Source organism: Erythrolamprus reginae, chromosome Z (assembly GCF_031021105.1).
Source record: "Erythrolamprus reginae isolate rEryReg1 chromosome Z, rEryReg1.hap1, whole genome shotgun sequence".
NCBI lineage: Eukaryota > Metazoa > Chordata > Lepidosauria > Squamata > Dipsadidae > Erythrolamprus > Erythrolamprus reginae.
This window is the reverse complement of record NC_091963.1, coordinates 28,252,104-28,277,661: the sequence shown is the minus strand read 5'-3', so window position 1 is coordinate 28,277,661 and position 25,558 is coordinate 28,252,104. Positions and strand designations below refer to the sequence as shown.

Sequence of the window (25,558 nt, the reverse complement as noted above, 5' to 3'; positions counted from 1 at the left end):
GCTGCCTTCGGGCTACTGAGCATCTTCCTCCAGGGTGGATTCCTCTTAACTCCTCCTACCGGTGTCCATTGTGATGTTTCGAGCACCCACATCCCCTTGCGCAATTTGGCTTCCACGCATGCGCGGTGGGACAGGGTTTTTTTCCGTGCATGCACAGAGAGACGAAAATTAGGAACAAAATCGCAGGCCACTACCATAGTAGCGCACCGGACCACACTGGTAGAAACCCACCTCTGATTTCCTGAAGGTCTATTTTGTGCTGCAGGTTATAAGCTGAGCCTGGGGCTCTTCAGGTCTTTGCCCTGGTAGGTACTAGCTCTCATGCTGGCTGTGGAAGGTAGTGCAGGTGTCGCAGCTCCACCAGCAGCAGGGGGGCACTCTATAGATCTGGGATGACTCATCCTGTCAGGAGCCAGCAAGCAGGATGGCCAAAAGCAATGCTGCTAGGAGGGCAAAGAACCCCGCGAGGCCAGAGCAGCACAGTCTGTTGTTTGGCGATCAGTCAGCAACAAGGTCAGCAAGCAGGACAGCCGGAGACCAGGGCACATGAAGAACTAGAGTCATTGCGACCGCAGGCAAGCAGGTGGAGAGAGTGGGGCCAGTGGGTTTGCTGCCTCCTGTACCTCAAAAATAATAAGACCTCCCTGAAAATAAGGCCAAAAGAATAATAAGACCCTGTCTTATTTTCAGGAAAACATGGTACTGCAGGTTGCACTGAACTTTACAATCACAATTCAGCCTAGAATTAATTTCATAAGTTTTTGTCATCATAATTCTTTCCCCCTAGGCTTTTCAATTTACGCATGGTATGTTTGTATGTATGTTTGGTTTTATAATAAGGGGTTTCTTAGTTGTTTAGTATTGGATTGTTACATGCTGTTTTTTTATCACTGTTGTTAGCCGCCCCGAGTCTGCAGAGAGGGGTGGCATACAAATCCAATCAATCAACCAACCAACCAACCAACCAACCAGCCAGCCAGCCAGCCAGCCAGCCAGCCAGCCAGCCAACCAACCAACCAACCAACCAACCAACCAACCAACCAACCAACCAACCAACCAACCAACCAACAAACAAACAAACAAACAAATAAATAAATAAATAAATAAATAATTCAACAGGATTCTAAGCAATGCCATTGTTTAGGACAGCCATTTAAGAAATACCTCAATTGTTAAATAAGCATCTCAGTCTTAAATTAACACCACGGTCATTAAGTTAATCTAGTTTCTTCTTTGGGTATTTTTTAAAATCAGAAATAAATGCCAGAAATAAATACATGACTTCACAAACTGTAGCCATGTTATCACAGGATGTTGCAAACAGCGCTAAGAGTGATCTGGTTGCCAAATTTCAAAAATGTAATCATGCGAATGCAGAGACATGTGTGGCTGTCATAATTCTGAAAGTGGATGATAAGTTGTTCTATGACAGCCTCTCACAATTTTGAATGTTCATTAATTAACGGTCTTAAGTTGAGGACTACCTGTACCGGTATTTTGTAGTTTGGTTTTAATTCATAGGGAAAGTTCCACAAGGGCAAGTTTTCATACCTCTTGAACTCCAGGATAAAGATGGGATATAAATCTAATAAGTGAATGCATATAGATTAGAATAACTTTTTGGGGTTCAGGAATTCTTTTTTTCCAATTCTACCTGTTGCCTAAGTTTTTTTTAAATTATAGTAGTCCCTCGCTATACCGCGCTTCACCTACTGCGGCTTCACTTCATCGCGGGTTTTCAAGAAATATTAATGAGAAAAATCATTCGCGGATCTTCGCTGGTTCGCGGGTTTCTGAGGAAGTCAATCGGCAGATTTAAACAGCCCGCCGAACTCGATCGGCAGGTTTTTTAAAAAAAAAATATCTAAAATTGTAAATACTGTATTTAAATACTGTATTTAAAATAAATACTGTGTGGGAAGGGTTTATAAACACTTAAAACAATGAAAAGTTACCAAACAATTACAATATAAATACTTAAATAAGTACTATCAGTCGATAAATTCCCCATCGCGGATTTCACCTATTGCGGCCAGGTCTGGAACGTAACACCAGTGATAGGTGAGGGACTACTGTATAACTATTGAGACTACTACAACTAACAAAAGAAAATTTAGGTGAGATCCTCAATTAACTGAAGGAAAATTGCTCTTAAACATGAATGGAGGGTAAGACAGAGCAAGAAAAAGAACAGCATATGTGGAAATACATATCTTGTTTGCGAGTCCAGTCAATCTAACAGCGTCAATACTTCAGAAAACAATAAACATGGTTTTATAAAGAATACATTCTGTATTTTTTTACACAAATTACTACACAAATTATTAATTTGTAACGATAAATTACTGCCCCATAAACCTAATCCAAATACCTAAACATGTTTTGTTGCGCAATTCATATTTTGATAGGCTTGTGCTCCTTTATATCATTGGAGGACTCTGAAGGCTGTTGCTGAAAAGGATCCAGTGGGCACCTGTTATGTTGCTATTCAGAATTTTACTACCTATGCAGAATATTCTCCTTGTCGCAACAGTAAGTTCTTTGAGTAGTAAAAGTTGAACTTCGTAAAACAATTTTTGTATGCATTTTCATACATTTAATCTGATGAAATTCAATCTCAGATCTGTAGTTCTGAGTCCAAAGCTCTTTGTAACATGTAAGACATAGATGCTTTTGTGTTTCATTAAAAGAATAAAGATGAGGCTATACTGCAATGATGATAAGTCAACTCTGGCTTAATTTAAAAGAACTTTCAATAAGGCCAATAGACCTTGATAAGCAGAAGCCAAATTTTAAACTGGCAGCTGATTACTAGAGATATAGAACAGTTAACTCCTTAACCTTGAAAAGAGATAATTATGTTTGCGAACAAGGAAGCTATAAAGCATGGATTGGGAAACCTTTCCAAAATTTGGCACAATTCCTGCAAGGCGTACACTATTCTCAGGCTGTAATACTGCCGAAGACTACTACAATATACTGCAACTGCAACTGTAATCTGCAACTCTTACACTGCAAAAACATATGGACCACTCAACTTGATCAGGACATAGTTTACATAGACTTTTGTAAAGCCTTTGATTCAATAGTACATGACAAACTACTTCTGAAACTAAAATCTTATGGCATCTATGTTGATTTATTACATGAAAAGTTGAATTGATTAATTGTTTTGTGAAAAAGATATTAAGTCATGTGATAATGCCTAAATGAAAATTTTGATGATTTACTATGTGAAAGTTTGACACTGTACAAATAACTATTAAGAAAATGTGATACTTAAAATGAAAATGAATATAACATAATATGTTGGACCATATATCTAAAGGCAGAGTAGAGGTTTTTGGTTATGATAAAAGAAGGAATAAAAGAAAAATAGATATTGAGGAAATGATCTAAGAAGGGGAGGAAGCAGCAGGCCTAAAATGGGAGACATGAGAGATAAACAATAATTTTGGAAATATACATTATAGTGATTAAATTAATGAGTTTAATTGTCGGATTAATTAAATAGTGAAGACAGATGACAAAATTTTCTTTTTTTGGAAGAGTTGGAGATATTTTTTAAATTATGCCAGTCTGCATATCTGACGGGGGAGATATCGTGGAAAGGTTTAAGAGCGTGGAAGATGAAGTAGAAAAGGAGGAAGAGAAGGAGAGAGAGATAGAAGAGTGAAGGAGTTAGTAGGTAGGAGGAGGAGGGGTTGAAGAAAGAAAGAGTAGAGTCCGAGAAAGAATGATAAAAGAAACAGACTTAGCGAGGTTAAGAAAAGAATGGATTAAGAAGGGATTCTTGAATAAACAATAAAAATGTGTATTTATAAATGGTTTTTGTAACATTGGATAGTATATACATGTGAATTTGGTTTGTGAAAGTAGAGGAAAAAAATAAAAAAACTTTTTGAAAAAAAACCTGGCTAACTTTTCAATATCTTCATCAATGACTTGGAGGAGGGAGTAGATGGGAAACTCATTAACTTTGTAGATGACACCAAACTAGCAGGAATAGCCAACCCTCTAGAAGATAGGCACAAAATACAGAAGTATCTTGACAAACTTGAACATTGGGAGCTATCTAACAAAATGAAATTCAATGGTGAAAAAAGTAAGGTTCTACATTTGTGTGTATTGCACAAAACAAACAAACAAACAAACAAATAAATAAATTTAGGCAAGAAAAACAAACTGCACAGGTACAGTATATGTGGTGCCTTGCTCAACAATAGTATATGTTAGAGGGAACTTAGAGTCCTAGTGGACAGCCATTTAAATATGAGCCAGAAGTGTGCAGCAGATGCCAAAAAACCCCAACACAGTTCTAGACTGCATTAACAGAGGGATAGAATCAAGATCACGCAAACTGTTAATACCACTTTATAAGACCTTGGTAAGGCCACACTTGGAATACTGCTTTCAGTTTTGGTTGCAAAAATGATGTTGAAATTCCAGAAAGGTACAGAGAAGAGCAACAAAAATGATTAGGAGGCTAGGGGCTAAAACGTATGAAGAACGTTTGCAGGAACTGTGTATGTCTAGTTTAATGAAAAGAAGGACCGTGGAGACCTGATAGCAGTGTTCCAATATCTCAGGAGTTGCCATAAACAAGAGGGAGTTAACCTATTCTCCAAAGCACTTGAAGGTAGAACAAGAAGTAATGGGTGGAAACTAAAGAAGGAGAGAAGTAACTTAGAAGTTGGGAGAAATTTTCTGAGAGTTAGAACAATTAATCAGTGGAACAGCTTGCCTCCAGAAGTTATGAATGCTGCAACGCTAGAAGTTTTTAAGAAGATGTTGGATAACTATTTATCTGAAGTAGTGTAGAGTTTCCTGCCTAAATGGGTTTGGACTAGTAGGCCTCCAAGGTCCCTTCCAATTCTATTGTTGTTGTGGTTGTGGTTGTGGTTGTTGTTGTTACTTTTACTATTATTACTACTGCTATTATTATATTAACAATACAACATAGCAAACAAGATCACAATGCTGGATTTCGTATTTCATCACCAGTCGGGTGCTTCCCAAGCTTCTACGATTGTGTGATGTAGCGGCAAATTATGTGTGCTGATTCCAGTAAAGCGGCCTTTTGCAATTGACAGATGGAGATTTTGTCAGTTCCGATGGTTTTCAAATGTCCGCTGAGATCCCTTGGCACTGGACTCAGCATGCCAAGGACTGCTGGGACCATTTTCACTGGCTTATGCTAGAGTCGTTGCAGATGATGATGATGACGACGATGATGATAATGAGGCTGATTATATTTGAGTCACTTTATAATATAAAACTAATTCATTGTTCATTATTTGATACCTTTAGGCAATCCAGATCCTGAGGGACAAGGTTACTGTCAAGCAGGATTCAGCTTAGATTTTTATAAGGTGAGCATCCACAGTGGTAAGTTGGCCGATGGATTTTCTAATCATTTTCACATTCATTCTCATATTTACTTTCTTTTACAATTCATCATTTTTCATCTCAAAAATATTTGTATAATTCACATACAACCACATTGAATTGATTCAAAAATCTCAAGACTCCTAAAAACTCAAGTTTTATTCAAAGACACTTCACGTTTTCTACCCAGTTCTTATACTAATCCTAGGCAGGCATCCAAATGAACAATGGGCAATGTGCAATTTTATTCCTGCACCAAAGAGAGAATATGTTTTCTTAAAGGAAGAAAATAACCAGTTACAGATTCTGCACTTAGAAACATAGAAACATAGAAACATAGAAGTCTGACGGCAGAAAAAGACCCCATGGTCCATCTAGTCTGCCCTTATACTATTTTCTGTATTTTATCTTAGGATGGATATATGTTTATCCCAGGCATGTTTAAATTCAGTTACTGTGGATTTATCTACCACGTCTGCTGGAAGTTTGTTCCAAGGATCTACTACTCTTTCAGTAAAATAATATTTTCTCATGTTGCCTTTGATCTTTCCCCCAACTAACTTCAGATTGTGTCCCCTTGTTCTTGTGTTCACATTCCTATTAAAAACACTTCCCTCCTGGACCTTATTTAACCCTTTAATATATTTAAATGTTTCGATCATGTCCCCCCTTTTCCTTCTGTCCTCCAGACTATACAGATTGAGTTCATTAAGTCTTTCCTGATACGTTTTATGCTTAAGACCTTCCACCATTCTTGTAGCCCGTCTTTGGACCTGTTCCTTGATTAACAAGCCTAATAAAAACAGGCAGTTTTGTTGACAAGGTCCTTACTCATCAGTGATATTAGATGAAATTTTGGCCAGGGAGTGGGCTGCTAAAAACAAAATTATCTTAATGCTTATTGTCCTCATTCAAATGAAAACATAATACAATAACTACAATTCCTAGCTGCAAACCTGAGCCAGAATTGAAGTCTACCTCATATAGTTACAAGCTAATGTTGCTTGGTGGAAGCGGTCCTGGATAAAACTATGATGACATGACAGAGATATTTTTATTGCTTGTGTGTTAGATGGATGTTGCTATTAAACATAACATTCTGCATTCAAATAAATAACGATACAGATTTCACTGTCACTGCCAGAGCCTCAGGCTATATGGCAAAGCCGGGTTTGTTTGTTTGTTTATCCATCATATTTTTAACTCTCATACCTTCCTTAATTCCTTTTTAAATGTCAGCAGAGTCAGGGTAAACATAATGTCAGAGGAATGATATTTCAAAAGGTACAAGCCATAATACAAAAAGTTATTGGGTCCCACCAGATTGAACTATACTGGAAAGACCTGGAGCATGCCTCTTTTGCCAGGTGTAACAGAACAAGCAGACACTATTGGGGAAAGGTGATTGCGTGCCAGGTTTTAACCAACTTTAATGTAACTATGGGTGCACCATGAGCTGCACTCAGAAATATAGTGGTAGCCAATATAGCTCGTAGAGCAGAACTATTACTTAATGCCAAATGACTAGCACCCATACCTGCTCACCTTACCATATTCTGTTCTAATTTATGCTTATGGCAAATCCTAAAAGGAGCCCCATGTAGAATGCATTGTACAATTGTTCCAGTAGTTTCTATGACTTTTGTTGTAATTATTTCAGTTTGTAAGCTCCTTTTGTATCAATAAAAGCAATTTAGGAATATATTTACATACACTTTAGACAAATATAAATTACAGAAAACTCTTAAAAACCCACCTCTGTCGTCAGGCATGGGGGAATTGAAATATTCCCTTTGCCTAGGCTTATAAAATTTATGTATGGTATGACTGTATGTATGACAGATCTCTTAAATTGGGGTTTTTAGATTTTTTAATATTAGATTTGTTTACGTTGTCTTTTTATTGTTGTTAGCCGCCCTGAGTCTGCGGAGAGGGGCGGCATACAAATCTAATAAATAAATAAATAAATAAACAAACAAACAAACAAACAAACAAACAAACAAACAAATAAATAAAGAGAAAGAAAGAAAGAAAGAAAGAAAGAAAGAATAATATTTTAAAAAATCTCTTTCAGCAGTGGCCCTAACTGCAATAACATACTATAGCAATAACATACTATAGATATCTAGAATTGAGCATTACATCTCTCGGGATTTCCATCCAGCAAAAGCCATTCAGGGATTTGATTTTTGAGCAAGTATGGGCAGCCCAAGATTTAATATTCAGTAACAGCCAAGCAGTGGGGAATCTCTCGTATTTTTGAGCAAGTATGGGCAGCCCAAGATTTAATATTCAGTAACAGCCAAGCAGTGGGGAATCTCTCGTATTTTTCCTTGACTGTACTTATAATAATAATAATTTTAATTGTTTACATCTTATTTATTTGATTTTGGTATCTGGTGTATATTATTAATTTTGTGTTATTGCGGTTCTTTTCTGTCTTATGTACAGAATGGAGAACTCATATTAGGAGGACCTGGCAGTTTTTACTGGCAAGGTATGTTCATCTTTTTCATTAGCAATAATCTGAAAATGGAAGCAAAGTATCAGCAGAACCTATTGTGCAATATTTGCTATACAGTCATACCTAGTCTTATGAACCTAATTGGTTCCAGGGGGAGGTTCGTAAGACGAAAGGTTCGTAAGACGAAACATTGTTTCCCATAGGAAACAATGTAAAGTCAATTAATCCGTGCAACCAAAAAAAACCCCTGGAAAAAAACCGCTGCCGCCCGGCTGTCACCTTTTAAAACAGCCTGGGGGCTTCTCAGCGACCTCCCGAACGCCGAACGCCAAACCCGAACTTCCGGGTTTGACGTTCGGGAGGCCGCCGAGAAGCCCCCAGGCTGTTTTAAAAGGTGACAGCCGGGCGGCGGGGCTTCCCAGCAGCCTCCGAATGCCGAACACGGAAGTTCGGGTTTGGCGTTCGGCTTCGGGAGGCTGCTGGGAAGCCGCACGGCTGTTTTAAAAGGTGACAGCCAGGCTGGGGAGCTTCCCAGCAGCCTCCCTAACCCCGAACTTTTGCCGAACTTCCGGGTTCGGGGTTCGAGAGGTTGCTGGGAAGCCCCCCAGCCCGGCTGTCACCTTTTAAAACAGCCGCGCGGCTTCCCAGCAGCCTCCGAACGCGGAAGTTCGGGTTTGGCGTTCGGCTTCGGGAGGCTGCTGGGAAGCCACCCGGCTGTTTTAAAAGGTGACAGCCGGGCTGGGGGGCTTCCCAGCAGCCTCCTGACCCCGAACTTTTGCCGAACTTCCGGGTTTGGGGTTCGGGAGGTTGCTGGGAAGCCCCCCAGCCCGGCTGTCACCTTTTAAAACAGCCGTGCGGCTTCCCAGCAGCCTCCGAACGGTTCAGAAAAAATTTGCCTCTTCTTACGAACTTTTTTCATGTTACGAACGCCAAACCCGAACTTCCGGGTTCGGCGTTCGAAGGCTGCTGGGAAGCCCCGCCGCCCGGCTGTCACCTTTTAAAACAGCCGGGGGGCTTCCCAGCAGCCTCCTGAACGCCAAACCCGGAAGTTCGGGTTTGGCGTTCGTAACACGAAAAAAGTTCGTAAGAAGAGGCAAATTTTTTCTGAACCCCGGGTTCGTATCTCGAGTTGTTCGTAAGATGAGGGGTTCGTATCTTGAGGTACCACTGTACTTTCAATATTTGCTATAATTTTCACCTTACAACACAAGGTTTACATCTGAGTCAATCTCAAAGGACTGCATATTTTGTCCGTTCTGCATATTGTACTTTCTTCTGCTCTGTTGTAGGCAAGGTAAACAATATATGTATCTTTCTTTTCCATTATATTATCTGTATATTAAAACAGAGAAAAGAGCTGCTGCATGAATCAGCTCGCCATTACAAAAATATCTCTATCACATCAACTGCCTTGTGAATTATCACTTTAAATAGGTGATTATCACTGTCTATAATTCTTTTCTTTTATGTACTTCCAATATTGGCAGTTCTTTTCCCATCTGCTAGTGGTTGGTGAACTTAAGAAATATAAATTGTTCTAAATCAAACTGTTTGATCCAACTACCCTTAAAAAAATTGACAATGCATATAAGTTGCCTTCCAGGACTTCAAACTAGAACTTTATCAGCTCTACTTAGTTAGACCAAAGATTGAGCCAAGACTATTGATATTGTTTAGATGCTCATGTACCTTACTTAGACTTGCAAATAAATGTATTATCTTTTGCTCCTGTGTACCTTTTCAGGTTCATAGCATTCATATATTTGGAAGTATAAGTTATATAAAGATAATGTAGGACAGGAGTTACAACACTTTTACTCTACAGTTATTATTACCCCCATTCAACATTTTTTATCCTTCTTTAATCCTTTTATTTTCCAACCTCCGTTAGGGTAGATGCAATACATATATACATATATTCCAATAATATTATTATTTTCTAGGGTAAGCATTAGTCTATATAGTGCAAAAAAGAACTATTAAATAAAAAAATTATATGTATAAGAGGAGAAGGAATGCATCTAATGTAAATTATTAGATTTGTCATGAACTGTTTTATTGTGTTGTGAGCCGCCCCGAGTCTACGGAAAGGGGCGGCATACAAATCTAATAAATAAATAAAATAAATCTAAATAAATTGAGTTTCCACAGATTCACTGACTCCTTATTTTTCTGGCATTGCATTAATTATATCTATAAACTGTTTTTTTCATTGTCCTTTCTTCTGTAAATGTCTTACCTCTCTTTGAGGATCTTAGGATCCAACCAATTTAAGTGTTCTCAACAGATCCAGGAGCTTCTAAAAATGCAAGATAAATTTGGGCATCTATGTAGAACATCTCTTAATGCAGTAGTTCATGCTCTAATTACTCCTGCTTACAGGAAGTCCATAACATATGGGACAGAGGTTAATTGGCAAGACATTGGTAGATACATCTTTAGGAAAATGGAGCTTACTAAAGTATTTAAGCTTTAGAACAACATGATGACATTGACTTGGAGTCATATTGTTTGCCTAGAACTGGTTCTTGGATGGATGCTTACATTTTGTTTTCTTAATTGCAGGAAATATATTAGTGTCTTTTATTTTCAATAAACTTTTATTTCAGTAATGTATCTTTCTCCATCCCAAAGGATTACTGCATGATTGCTAAATCAGCAGGTGGTTGAACTTTACTGGCTCAAAATTCGGAAAATTGTGTCTCAGTATTTTATGGAATTCTAAATTACAGACAACATAAAAATGAAAAGATCAAACTGTATTTTTATTGTATTCATATTCCACTTCTACTTAAGATATTAAGGCCGCTTTTTAGCTAAACCTCCCTCCTCATGTTTATTTTCTTTATAGAATATGAAGCAATCAGCAACTGTTTTGCATTTCCTTACAGTTCCTATCAATTAATATTCATTATTTCATTAAAACTAATCTTTGTTAGGTAAGAGGGGTGACATAAAAATCTAATGATAAATAAATAATAAATATTTATGGCATGCCCATGTTACACCAACACTCCGCAGTCTGCATTGGTTTCCGATCAATTTCCGGTCACAATTCAAAGTGTTGGTTATGACCTATAAAGCCCTTCATGGCATCAGACCAGAATATCTCCGGGACCGCCTTCTGCCGCACGAATCCCAGCGACCAGTTAGGTCCCACAGAGTTGGCCTTCTCCGGGTCCCGTCGACTAAACAATGTCATTTGGCGGGACCCAGGAGAAGAGCCTTATCTGTGGCGGCCCCGACCCTCTGGAACCAGCTCCCCCCAGATATCAGAGTTGCCCCCACCCTCCTTGCCTTTCGCAAGCTCCTTAAAACCCACCTCTGTCGTCAGACATGGGGGAATTGAAATTTTTTCCCTTCCCTCTAGACTTATAGAATTTATACATGGTATGCTTGTTTGTATGATTGGTCTCTTAAATTGGGTTTTTTAAGATTGCTTTTTAATATTGGATTTGTTACATTGTTTTCTTTATTGTTGTTAGCCGCCCCGAGTCTTCAGAGAGGGGCGGCATACAAATCTAATAAATAATAATAATAATAATAATAATAATAATAATAATAATAATATGTAATAATAAATAATATTATTTATTAAAGTTGGGTGACCTTGGATGAGTCATTTTCTTAATCCAGTCTATTTTAAAGTGGTTGGGGGAAAATAGGAGGAGGAGTACTATATAGGATCAGCAACTTGAGTTACATGTAAAGTAATAAAGACAGGATAATAAATTAATACATAATTGCTGCTTGTATTTCTCTAGTTGGCCTGCAGGACAACCTATTATATTTTTGAACCCCAGGTCAGGTTATCACCAGCAGTATTGCAGATATTATCACAGATTATTCCTTCAAGAGTATTCTAAGGAAACTATTACAGGAAAAGCAAACTGGAGTGGCCCCTTCTATATATGATGACAATTATTTGGGTAAGTTCTATGGTGATTTTGCTGGCACTGTTTAGAAATCTGATATTAGAAAATATTTGCTCTGATTATACAGGAGAAGCTTAGATCACACTTTTAGACACAGGATGTCCATTGTTATGAATAGAAATTAAAATGTTGCCTTATCAGTTCCATTTTTGATATGAATACATGACTCTAAAACATGAACTGTTCTTATTCATTAATAAACTGTCAGTTCAATAAATTCAATATTGAAAATCGTGATCATTCAAACATAGTTCCCTCTAAGCTGAGCAGTGAGCAATCGCTCACTTAAAAATCATCATCAACTCAGAGTTTTTCAAACCTGCCCAGAAGCCGAGAGGGAAAGAGTGAGAGGGAAGGAGAGAGAGAGGAAGAGAGGAAGAGAGGAAGAGAGAGAAACAGATAGAAAAAAGAGAGGAAGGAAAAGAGAAAGAAAAAGAATGGGAGTAAGGAAGAGAGAAAGAAAATCAAAATCTAGTTTGAAACTAGCTCAACTATTTAAGTGGCATTTTGATATCGATAGAGTTGCCCTATTATGAGCTCACAGTTATAGACACACAGTACAGTATTTTATTTTGAAATTCTCTGAGGCAAAACAGGGTGGGTTTTTAATTTGTTTGTTTGTTTGTTTGTTTGTTTGTTTGTTTGTTTAATATTTCTGTGCCGTCCAGTCCCGAAGGGACTGCTGCTCAGACACTATACTTTTCCGCCCCCCCCCCCCCCAAAAAAAAATTAGAGGGAACACTGCATTCAAACATTTTGCAGGATATTTTTGTACTAGTGGTCTTCACTTAGGGACAACTATTGGGAACTCCTTGCTAAATAGAAAATCAAATGACAATGAGATTATAACCATCCTTCCTATTGGATTATTAAGCAAGCATTGAGATTGTTAAAGAAAACATTATATGACTAAGAAAAATTTTGTTTTCCTCTTCTCTAGTAACTCTGCCTATCCCCAAATAGTTGTAAGCACACAAGTGACAATCATGTGGACATGTGATAATGGAACAATCATAAACGTGCAAATCTGCAATGGATAAATGATGATCACATGAGTGTCAGATAATAACAAATGTGAGGATTGATTGCGGAGCTATTTTTAACATAATCATAACTTTGAATGGTTGATAAATGAGGCAGATTGTAAGTGAAGACTACCTGAATATATAATTTAAATATCGCATTCATTATAATCTGCAGATTTCCTGTAATTTGGTTTTTCTCAACCGTGACAAATTTAAGATGGGTGGATTTCAACTCTCAGAATTGCCCAGCCATCATGCTGAGCTGGGTGATTGTGGGGATTGAAGTTCATCTCTCTTAAATTTGCCAAGACTGAGAACCACTGCTGTAGGTGTATTGTACTGTATAATGAATGTTTATCCTAATGTACTAAAATTATTTATCATTCACTGGCCTTATATATTTTAATTTATAAATGTGGGTTTTTTTCTTGCAGAGATAAGATAAGAGGATAGATCTGACTATCCTTATCACTTATCATAGATAGATCTGACTATCCTTATCACTTATCATAGATAGATCTGACGATCCTTATCACTTTAGATATACGATTGTTTCTCAGGTTTCACCTTTGTAGGTTTGTTCTTAAACAGGTTACTCAGTGGCTGCTGGTGAATTTACTGGAGATCTTCATGAAGGTAAGAAGCTACTAAGAGAAATCTGGTTGTAATTTACTTATTGGCAATGCAGTTATATGCACATTGTGCAGTTCAATATGTACCTCTTACCAAACAGTTGTTATCCAAACCTTGATTCAGTGAGCCAAGTTAGAATACAGCCATATATTTTTTTTCTCAAAATAAGAAATTTATTTTAAATTTTAAGACTGCATAATTACTTGTGAGCAACTTAATACAATATGATTGTGTATCTGCCGAGGCCTTGCATAGTCCAAAAGCTATATTGTTTCACAGAGATGCTAGGTGGTATTTGCGTCAGTGAAAACAATAAGAAGATAAATCAGTTTAAGTGTTCTATATTAATTCCTGTGTGGCAGGTCCTGGCTGGTTTTGGCCAGCAGGAAGATGACACGGGGCTGGGTCCAGGTGGTTGTCAATGCTTCTCTGACAGAAGGGTCCTTTCTGGCTCCCTTAAAGGAGGCAATTGTGCACCCTGTAATCAAGAAGCCTTCCCTGGACCCAGCTGTTTTGAACAACTATCGTCCCTGAGAAGCTGGTGTAACTCCAGCTCCAACAGTCCTTGGATGAAACTGATTATCTGGGCCCTCAGCAGTCTGGTTTCAGGCCCAGCTACAGCACTGAAACTGCTTTGGTCGTGCTGACGGATGATCTCTGGTGGGCCCGGGATAGGGGTCACTCCTCCTTGAGGCTGTAAGGGTTTGGATGGGTGTTAATATGCTCAGACTCAACTCCAACAAGATAGAGTGGCTGTGGGTTTTGTCTCCCAAGAACAATCGCACCTTTCTGTCCATTACCCTGGATGGGAGCGTTTGCCACCCTCAGAGAGGATCCGCAACTTGGGTGTCCTCCTCAATCCACAGCTGAGCTTAGAATACTCGGCTGTGGTGAGGGGGATGTTTGCCTGGTGCACCAGTTGCGGCCCTATTTGGACCGGGAGTCTCTTCTCACAGTCACTCATGCCCTTATCACCTCAAAGTTCAACTACTGCAACACTCTCTACGTGGGGCTACGTTCAGAAACTTCTGATGGTGCAAAATGCAGCCATGCAAGCAGTTATGGGCCTCCCGAAGTACGCCAATGTTTCTCCAGCACTCTGCGAGCTGCATTGGTTGTCTATTGGTTTCCAAACGCAATACAAAATGTTGGTTATGACCTATAAAGTCCTACATGGCATCGGATCAGATTACTTACAGGACCGTCTTCTGCCTCATGTGTCAGGCAGAACTTTCTCCAGGTCCTATCAGCTAGACAATGTCACCTGGTGGAACCTAGCGGAAGAGTGGCCTCTGTGATGGCCCTTTGAAACCAACTCCCTCTAGAGATTCACACTCCTCCACCTTCACCGCCTTCTACAAGAGTTTAAAGACACATTTTTGTTGACAGGCTTGAGACCAGTAAGACCAACATCAAGTCCTGGCCGACGAATGAATTCATGTTTGGTTGCCTAAATCAGTGTTTCCCAACCTTTTTGGAGCCACGGCACATTTTTCATATTTTCAAAATCCTGGGGAACATTGGGGGGGGGGGGGCTAAAAAAGTTTGGACAAAAAAATCTCTCTTCCTCCCTTTCGCTCTATTTCTCTCTCCCTCCCTCTTTCTCTCTCTTCCTTTCTCTCTCCATCCCTCTTTCTTTCTCTCTTCCTTCCTTCCTTCCTCTCTTTCTGTCTCCTCCTTCCTCTCTCATCTCTCTTTCCTTCCTCCCTCCCTTTCTCTCTTTCCTTTCTCTCCCTTTCTGTCTATCCTTTCTATCTCTCACCCCTTCTCCCTCTTTCATTCCCTTTCTCTCCCTACCTTTCTCTCTCATTCCTTTCTCTCCCTCTTTCCTTTCTATCTCTTTTTCTCCCTACTTCATATCTTCTTTCTCTCCCCCCTTCCTCCCTCTTTCCTTTCTCCCCCTCCCTTTCTCTTCCTTTTTCTCTGTTGTGGTTCAGTCTGGGACCCCTCCGGGAATGGCTGACCTTCTGTCGGTTTCCAGCTCAGAGGGAGAGGCTGAGGAACAGGAGGTGCAGACTGACGAGGAAGAGGAATCCCAGGCTGAAGAAGAAGGACAGCCAGAGTCCCACCAGGGGGAGATCTCCCCAGCAAGCAGCCTGGATTCCTTAGGGGAAAATGCTCAAGACATCATAGATATGCGACAAAGGAGAGCTAATCAGAGACGGACTCAATTGGCTAAGTATTTCCAGCATTAGAGGTCACAGCTGGGTTTGGGTGTGGTGCTCTTGGGAATGGTTAAAAGGCGGACCCACCCTTCCTGGCTTGTGGAGTTTTATCTTGGAGATTCGTGAGACCTGTCTGTGAACTTTGGTGGCTTACAATCCTGGTTTGTGCCTTGGACTATTGAAACCTTGGGGGGGGGGGGGTGCCAGCAAGAAGCTTGTGGGATTGACTGGACATCAGGACCCTGCTGTAACGTATTATAGCCTGTCTGTTGTGAAGACAGGTTTTCCTTTGTGCTTATTTTTTCCAGCTATAAAATACTTTTGGCTTTTACCAGAGTGTCTGGCTGTTTTTTCAGTTGGTGTTGAGGTCTGGGAAAACCCAGACAGAACAGTATAAAACTCCACCAACCACCAGACACCTGGTGCTCATTTTGGAGGGGTGGTTTGGTTGCTTTTTTCCTTGCTCTTTGCTGCTGGTTCCTTGTTGGACATCTTTTGTTTTTCGGCTTCCTGTTTTTGCCTGTCACCATGGATGTTTCTGCAGCTGACATGCAGGCTGTCTTTGCAGAGTTGCGAGGGGACATTGCACAATTGACCCAGACAGTCTTGTTATTACAACGTCAAGTGGAGGTTTTGTCCCAGGCGGCCCCACCCCAGGCGGCACCTGTGGTACCACCTCCAGCACCTTTGCCCAGAAGGAAATGTTTTGTGGCGATGCCGGAAAAGTTCTGGGGGGACCGGCGGCTGTTTTCTGCGTTCCAGAGCCAGGTGCAGCTTTTTATCAACGCCCAGATGATGCACTTTCCAGGGGATTACCACAAGGTGGCGTTTCTGTGTAGTTTATTGGCTGGCCCTGCAGCGTCGTGGGTGGCACCTTACCTGACCCGGGATGATCCGCTACTCCAGGACTACAATGCTTTCTGTGACTTGCTGCGTCACCAATTTGCGGACCCGGTGCAGGAACAAACGGCCACGCGGGCGCTGAAGCAATTACGCCAGGGTTCGCGCCCCCTGGTGGACTATATGGCTGACTTTAGGTCTCTGGCCGGGCAAGTCCAGTGGAATGAGGCTGCCCTGATCGAGGCCTTTCAGGATGGACTATCAGACACGATGTTGGACGCATTGGTGCATGAGGTGATGCCCGGCACGTTGGACGGTTTGGAGCGGCATTGCTTGGCAATAGAGGCCAGGCTGTTGGCCAGGGAAGTCCGTCGAGCGGGACGGTCCAACCCCCGTGCGTCAGGCGTCCCACCGACACCTGTTTCGCGGCGGGGGTTGTCAACCGTAAGCACCCCGGCTCCGGTCCCTGCGCCCCGACGTTTTTCACCAGCGCTGCCTCCACGCTTGATGGATCGTGTTGCTGCCGGGGAGCCGATGGACGTGAGTTACGCCCGACCCCGACAGACCCCGGAGGAACGAGGGCGTCGGCGGGCAGCTGGGTTGTGCTTCTATTGTGGGGCCCCGGGACATTTTGCTGTCGTTTGTCCCCACAAGAGGCGGAGCACAGTGGCTGCCGTCGTTCCCGTACCCTACAGTTCTCCCGTGCTTCCCATGGCGTCCCCTGTGCAGTTACAGGAGACAACCCCTGGTGTCCCCGTCCCTGCCCTGAACTCTCCGATGGCGGGGCCTTCGTCTGGATGTCCTCCGTCGCCGGAACGATCGGGAAACGAGGGGGCCCCGGCTTGGTGGCAACACTAGGTCGGGCGGGGATCCCACTTTCTTCTGACTCCACGACTCCCGAATTTGGACCGTTTCGACACCTGACGCTTGCGGTGACTCTGCATATCGCGCAACGGACTCGGACTTACCCTGCGTTGGCCCTCGTGGATTCGGGGGCGACGACGAACTTCTTAGACGAAGCCTTTGCCCAACGTCATTCCTTGCCCCTTTGTCCTGTTACCCCGCCATTAACTGTGGAGACTATCGATGGGCGGGTTTTGCTGGCTGGTCCCATCCGTTTCCAGACCCTGCCGGTGCGGATGTGCATCGGAACTCATGAGGAGGCTCTACAGTTTTATGTTACCAAGGGGCTTCATTTTCCCCTCGTGTTGGGGTTGTCATGGCTGCGTGCACATGACCCGCAGGTGGTGTGGTCTCAGAACCTGGTCACATTCTCCAGTTTGCAGTGCGTGGACCATCACCGACATGTGTGCGCAGCCCACGGCCCAGTAGTTCCCGCGATTCAATTACCCCGTTGCCTTGAGGAGTTCGCCGATGTGTTCAACGAAAAGGAGGCGGATCGGCTACCACCGCATCGGACGTATGACTGTGCCATTGACCTGCTACCTGACGCCAAGCTCCCGGCTGGTCGTTTGTACTCCATGTCCGAGCCGGAGCTTGTGGCTCTCAAGGAGTTTGTGGAAAAGAATTTGGCCAAGGGATTTATTCGGCCATCCAAGTCCCCTTTGTCTGCCCCTGTTTTGTTCGTGAAAAAGAAAACAGGCGATCTTCGCCTCTGCTGTGACTATCGCCGCCTTAACGCCATCACGGTGTGGAATAGGTACCCCTTGCCCTTGATCCCTGAACTCATGGACCGGTTGCGGACGGCAACGGTATTCACCAAAATCGATTTGCGCAGTGCGTACAATTTGGTCCGGATGCGGGCCGGGGATGAGTGGAAGACAGCGTTTGGCACGCGTTACGGCCACTTTGAATATACAGTGATGCCATTTGGCCTCACCAACGCCCCGGCCGTGTTTCAACATCTGATGAACGACGTGTTCCGGGACATGTTGGACCATTTTGTGGTGATTTACCTTGATGACATTTTAGTGTATTCCCCGAACCATGCCTTGCATTTGAACCATCTGCGCCGGGTCCTGCTCCGGTTGCGGGAGCAGCAGTTGTATGCCAAGCTGGAGAAGTGCCAATTCTTCCAGACTACCGTCGAATTCCTTGGGCACATTTTGTCTCCAGGTGGCATTTCCATGGACCCGAGCAAAGTGGCCGCACTTCAGTCTTGGCAACCTCCACGACGGGTGAAAGACGTACAACGTCTTTTGGGGTTTGCGAACTACTATCCGGCTTTTGTTCCGGGGTATGCCACGTTAACCACGCCCTTGACTCGGTTGTTACAAAAACAAGTCCCATTTGGTTGGGGGGAGGCGGAACAGCGGGCTTTTGATGCCCTGAAAGCGGCGTTCATGGCGGAACCGCTTCTGCGCCATCCTGATCCCGCTCGGCCGTTTGTGTTAGAAACAGACGCTTCAGATGTAGCGGTTGGCGCAGTGCTCCTCCAAGCCCATCGTCCCGGTGACATGTTGTTTCCGTGTGCCTACTTCTCCCGGAAGTTGTCTCCCTCGGAAAGGAATTATACTATTTGGGAGAAGGAACTTTTAGCGGTGAAGGCCGCCTTTGAGCATTGGCGGCATTACCTGGAGGGGGCCCGTCATCAAATCGAGGTACGGACGGATCACCGAAACCTCGAATATTTGCAGACGGCTCGGAAATTAAACCAGAGACAGATCCGCTGGTCTTTCTTTTTCGCGCGGTTCAATTTCCGCATCAGGTACACTCCCAGTGCCCAGAACCCTCGAGCAGATGCCTTGTCGCGCAAGCCGGAATACACGCACCCGAAGGAGCCGGCTCCTCTGCAGACAGTTTTACCCCCTGCAGCTTTGGCTGCCACTCAGGACCCAGTGGACTTGCGTCGCCGTTTACGGGAGGCGCAGCGGGAGGATGGGTTTGTAGCGCAGAGAGTGCGGGAGTTAACACCCAATTCCCCATGGACGTTTCAAGACGGTCTGCTTCGGTACCGGGGGCAGCTGTATGTTCCCGCCGGCCCAGTGAGAGGGTTGATTATGACCCAGTGTCATGACTGTCCAGTGGCGGGGCATTTTGGCCTGTTCAAAACATTGGAGCTAGTCTCTCGGACATTCTGGTGGCCACGCCTCCAAGATGATGTGCGTTCCTATGTGGCCACCTGTGTCCAGTGTCGTACGGCCAAGGGGGTGACTGGAGCCCCACCGGGATTACTGCAACCTTTGCCCACGCCTGAGAGACCCTGGGGTGCCGTGTCCATTGACTTTGTAACTCATTTGCCTTCCTCTGCTCGCTTCACGGTAGTCATGGTGGTGATGGACATGCTCACCAAGATGGTTCATTTTGTACCTTGCACTAGGGTGCCCACTGCCCAACTCACGGCTCAAATGTTTATCAGCCACGTGTTTAGGTTACATGGGCTCCCGGATCGAGTGGTCTCTGATAGGGGAACACAATTCACAGCCCGGTTTTGGCGGGAATTGATGTCGGCCCTGAATGTGTCCGTGTGCCTCGCATCGACGCAGCACCCCCAGACCGATGGAGGCACAGAAAAAGTTATAGGGATACTGGAGCAATACCTGAGGTGTGTAGTGGCGGATCGCCAGACTGATTGGTCCCGGTTCCTCCCTGTAGCGGAGTTCGCTTTTAACAACTCCCGCCACTCATCGACCCGGCTCACGCCCTTTTTCGCAAATTATGGTTTCCACCCTCGCTTCTTTCCCTTGACCCTCCTAGATTCCCCGGTGCCTGCTGCTGAGGACTTTCTCTCAGAGCTGCAGGCGGTCCACGAGATGGTGAAGAGGTACCTGAATAAAGCCAAGGAGGACTACAAGAGGGTGGCTGATCGCTCCAGACGGGATGTGCCCCCCTTGGTGGTGGGGGATCAGGTGTGGTTGTCCACGAAATATGTAGCCTCTGAATTACCCCGGCACAAATTAGATCCCCGGTTCCTGGGTCCTTTTCCCGTTGAGCGGGTGATCAATCCGGTGGCTTACCGGCTCACCCTGCTGGCCAACTTGCGGGTTCACCCTGTGTTTCACCGTTCGCTGTTAGTCCCTGTCCCTCCCGATTGTCCGCTCCGTCCCAATGTTCCCGTGTTTCCTGCCCCGTGTGTTCGTGACCACCTCCCTGAAGCTATGGTACATGACATTGTGGATTCCCGTTGGGTGGATGGTTGTTTCCAGTACAAGGTGCAATGGGTAGAGGGGGACCCTGATGATTGCTCCTGGGTGGAAGCGGCGTTGTTGGACGCTCCCGACCTTATTCGGGATTTTCATGCCCAGTTCCCTCAGAAACCGCGTCCTCCCCGCTGGCAGGTGGGGAGGAGCCTTCCGCGGGGGGATGGTGTTGTGGTTCAGTCTGGGACCCCTCCGGGAATGGCTGACCTTCTGTCGGTTTCCAGCTCAGAGGGAGAGGCTGAGGAACAGGAGGTGCAGACTGACGAGGAAGAGGAATCCCAGGCTGAAGAAGAAGGACAGCCAGAGTCCCACCAGGGGGAGCTCTCCCCAGCAAGCAGCCTGGATTCCTTAGGGGAAAATGCTCAAGACATCATAGATATGCGACAAAGGAGAGCTAATCAGAGACGGACTCAATTGGCTAAGTATTTCCAGCATTAGAGGTCACAGCTGGGTTTGGGTGTGGTGCTCTTGGGAATGGTTAAAAGGCGGACCCACCCTTCCTGGCTTGTGGAGTTTTATCTTGGAGATTCGTGAGACCTGTCTGTGAACTTTGGTGGCTTACAATCCTGGTTTGTGCCTTGGACTATTGAAACCTTGGGGGGGGGGGTGCCAGCAAGAAGCTTGTGGGATTGACTGGACATCAGGACCCTGCTGTAACGTATTATAGCCTGTCTGTTGTGAAGACAGGTTTTCCTTTGTGCTTATTTTTTCCAGCTATAAAATACTTTTGGCTTTTACCAGAGTGTCTGGCTGTTTTTTCAGTTGGTGTTGAGGTCTGGGAAAACCCAGACAGAACATTCTCTATCCTTTCTACCTCTTACTCTTTCTTTCTCTCCCTCCTTCATTCAATTTTCTCTCCCTCCCTTTCTCTCTCTTTCCTTTCTCTCCCTCCCTTGTTCTCCCCTGGGGCTGCCTGTGCCTGCCCTGCACCACCCAACACGGACGGACAGCCCCTGGTCGTCGGTTCGTCGCCCCCCCCCCCACACGGAGGGAGATCAGGCTGGCGAGGGCGGTAGATCTGCATCCCCAGCCACTGGAGGGAAATTGGGCTGGCGGGGGTGGTGAATCCACCTCCCCAGCTGGGCGGAGGGAAATCGGGCTGGCGGGGGCGGCGAATCCACCTCCCCAGCCGGGTGGAGGGAGATCGGGCTGGCGAGGGCGGTGGATCCACGTCCCCAGCTGTGCGGAGGAAAATCGGGCAGGTGGGCGGGTGGCCGCGGCTCCCTGCGCGCCCCTGGAAAAGGGTGCATGCGGGGGCATTTTGGGGTGCGCTGGCGCAGGCGTGGCCAGCCTACAGGGAATGGTGCCCGGGGCCACTGCAGCCGGCAGCCTTCTGTTTCCGCTGCCATTGCCCTCCCGCCGGGCCCCAAAGGACAATTGTTGCCACCCCCGCCAGGAAAGCTCCAGCTGGGCGGGGTGCTGGAGCTCTTGCTCGCCGCTGCCATCCCCCAGCATCTGCCCGGGGCCGCTGCAGCCGGCAGCCTCCCGTTCCTGCTGCCATTGCCCTCCCGCAGGGCCCGAAAGGACACTTGTTGCCACCTCCACTGGGAAGCTCCAGCTGGGTGCGAAGTATAAAGCTCAGCTTCCGGTCTCAGAAGCTGAGCTTCGCGGCACACCTGATGATGTCTTGCCGCAGCACACCGGTTGAAAAACACTGGCCTAAATAGGAGTGACTGGTTTTTTTAAAAAATGGGGTTTTAGTATGTTTTTAAATTTAGATTTCTACCTTTTATGTATTATTTTGTTGTGAGCTACCCCGAGTCCAAGGAACAGGCCAGCATAGAAATTTAATAAATAAATAAATAAATAAATAAATAATAAGTAATCTATAAATATATTGTTAATATGAGTCCTTGTGGAATTTTCCCTTGAAAAAGATTCTATTTACAAATTTTGGAACTTCCAGATGTGTAATGAAGCTACTAATCATTTTGTCATTCCTGTCCTGAACCATATTTTGCAGATTTCCAGATCAAGCTCTGAAAGTCATCAATGTAGAATAACCTTATCCAATCTAATAGCCTCCAGATGTGTTGGATTACAGTTCCCATTATTCTTAACACAGGGATGATAGCAATTGTAGTTGCCAGATGGGAATATCTGGGCATGAGCCACATAGATGTAGATCTATTTTCTTCTCAGGTAGATTGAGTGTAAGAAAGAGTTCAATTTTTCACTTGGATATTGTCAAAAATACAGTGATTATGGTTTGGCCTCAGGCTTCATATTTTCTCCCAATTGATTGTATGAGAACTAAGCCAAACATTTTCTCTGTATACCTCTGAGTGTATGGAAATTAAGATAGAGACTGCAGTAAGCACAGTTTTGTTCTTCCACCTTTTCATTATTTCCAAATAATTGTTTATTCACGAATTTTTAATTAGAAAAAAAGGAATTCCACCATATTGGATATACTTAGGCCAAAGTGGCTACTGTGCCCCTCCTGTTAAACAAATAAAATCAGGAAGTGGTATAAAAAAAAAATCTGGAATGCCTTTTGTATTTTAAGGACATCCTCCACCAATATGAGATTATTTGAACTGAAAATATGAAAATGTATGTTTGAATATATCTACATCATATGTTTATGTTTATTAGATTTGTATGCCGCCCCTCTCCGTAGACTCGGGGCGGCTCACAACACAATAAAAACAGTTCATTACAAATCTAATAATTTACAATTTAAGATATTTTAAAAAACCCATTATTAAGCAGACATACATACAAGCATACCATACATAAATTGTATAGGCCCATGGGAGATATTTCAGTTCCCCCATGTCAGACGACAAAGGTGGGTTTTAAGGAGTTTACGAAAGGCAAGGAGGGTAGGGGCAGTTCTAATCTCTGGGGGGAGCTGGTTCCAGAGAGTCGGGGCCACCACAGAGAAGGCTCTTTCCCTGGGGCCCGCCAACCGACATTGTTTAGTTGATGGGACCCGGAGAAGGCCCACTCTGGGACCTAATCGGTCGCTGGGATTCGTGCGGCAGGAGGCGGTCTCGGAGATATTCTGGTCCAATGCCATGAAGGGCTTTAAAGGTCATAACCAACACTTTGAATGGTGACCGGAAATTGATCGGCAACCAATGCAGACTGCGGAGTGTTGGAGTAACATGGGCATATGTGCTCCTGTAAACTTACTATTTTGCACGTTGTTCCTAGGGTTTCTTGAAGTTTTGTTTTTAAAATGTTTCTGCCAAACAGCCCACACACATATGAATATTAATACTACATTTAATGATAATTATATTCCTCCAAATGTTATTTATATCCCCTTAAATTATTAAAATGAATAGCTAGCAGATCCTGAGTAACGGGAATCTATTAACTTTCAGTCTGTTCATTTCTTTCAGAGTTGCTAGCTGGAGTTCCAAGGGGTGCACAGAACTTTGGCTATGTATGTAGTCCACCAAGTATTTTATTTCTTTTCCATCATCCTTTCTCCTTACCATTAGTATTAAGTAAAGACTCTGAAATATAGAAATCAATACTTATAAAATAGTTATTCGGTTTCTTCCTTGATTTCTTAGTAGAAAAAGTTTCAGCCAAGGTTTACAGTTTAAAAAAAAAACAATTAGAGTGAGAAATTAAATTGTGTTGCAGATATTTCAGAAGATTCTATTCTGATTTACTCCTCTAGATATATAGTTAGGGATTTATATAACACAATATTTAATATTTATAGACATATTAGTGAGGGTAAAATGGAATTGGGTGCTTGGATTTTAGTGTGCTGCAGGAGCTTCCTTGCTTTAGGAAATTGAGTGAGCTCTAATATTATTTGAGTAGTACATCTTAGAAAAAGAAAGGAGATTTAATTGCTAACCTGGGTTTGCTATTTAGCATGCTATGAATAAAGATAACAGGACTTTTTTCTAGAGTAGTATAGTTTTCCCTATCGGGGTACAACATGATTCAGAAGTTAAGGTTAAGAAGTTGTGGTGCACTGGTTAGAATGCAGTACTGCAGTCTACTTCTGCTGACTGCCAGTTGCCAGCAATTGGCAGTTTGAATCTCACCAAGCTCAAAGTTGACTTCTTCCACCCTTCCGAGGTCAGTGAAATGAGACCCAGATTGTTGGCGGCAACATGCTGACTCTGTAAACCACTTAGAGAGGGCTGTAAAGCACTGAAGTCGTATATAAGTCTAAGTGCTATTGCTATTAAAGATACTGAGCCTTTCAGTTGAAGAGCTGACAGCCTGAATTCAAGAGCTGGATGAATTCCCATTACATGCCCTAGCTTCTGCCTGCCTAGCAGTTCGAAAACATGCAAATATGAGTGGATAAATAGTTCCACTTCAGTGGAAAAGGTCTGTGCATATAGTCATGCTGGTCACATGACACAGATGTGCTTTCAGAAAACCCTGTCTCCCTCAGCTAAGAAACAGAGATGAGCACTGCCCCCTAGAGTTGGACATAGGAAACATTTACTTTTATCGTTTCCTCAGGTGATTCCAGCAGTATTGAAGAAGGGTTGCAAAAAGCTGGGACTGTATGATCAGCGCCATTCCTTTTTTATATGCATCAAACATGCAAAACATATCTTCAAAAGGGCAGAGCTTTGATTGCAAGGTTTAGCTACCATCTTGCCTTTTTTTCTTTCTTTCTCTCCCTTGTTTAGCAATCATTCGCACTGGTGAAAAAGTCCCAATTACGATTGCTAAACGAGGATTACCTATAAATGGCACGGGGCGCCAAAAGTACAAGTTTTTCTTGCTTTAAAAAATGTGAAAGAAATGCGGAGAATAAAGGCTTTGTTATTCTTAGAACTATGGTTCTCAAAAGAAATGCATTGGATAGTCCATCATAACTTAATTTGTGGACATGATCTTGCATCTCACTGTTTGAATCTGCAACCACATACATTCTTTTAAAGACTTCCTATGTTGATGCATCAAATTTTGTAGGAGAAAATTTTTTGAACTAAATTCCCATAATGGTTTTTATGTGAAAAATTACAAGTTCGAAGAAAATTATGAAGTATTTGCGGAATCACATCAAGGCCTT

General features: G+C 43.4%; 1 protein-coding gene across 1 annotated transcript in view; it reads left to right on the top strand.

Moving 5' to 3' along the window:
• Positions 1-25,558, top strand: part of ITGA8 (integrin subunit alpha 8) — a 171,601-nt gene that overhangs the window by 47,402 nt on the left and 98,641 nt on the right. The window contains exons 4-9 of the mRNA XM_070767084.1: positions 2,409-2,532; positions 5,311-5,372; positions 7,840-7,885; positions 11,656-11,781; positions 13,404-13,448; positions 23,904-23,947. Coding sequence (XP_070623185.1) covers positions 2,409-2,532; positions 5,311-5,372; positions 7,840-7,885; positions 11,656-11,781; positions 13,404-13,448; positions 23,904-23,947 — 447 coding nt within the window. The remainder of the gene's footprint in view (positions 1-2,408; positions 2,533-5,310; positions 5,373-7,839; positions 7,886-11,655; positions 11,782-13,403; positions 13,449-23,903; positions 23,948-25,558) is intronic.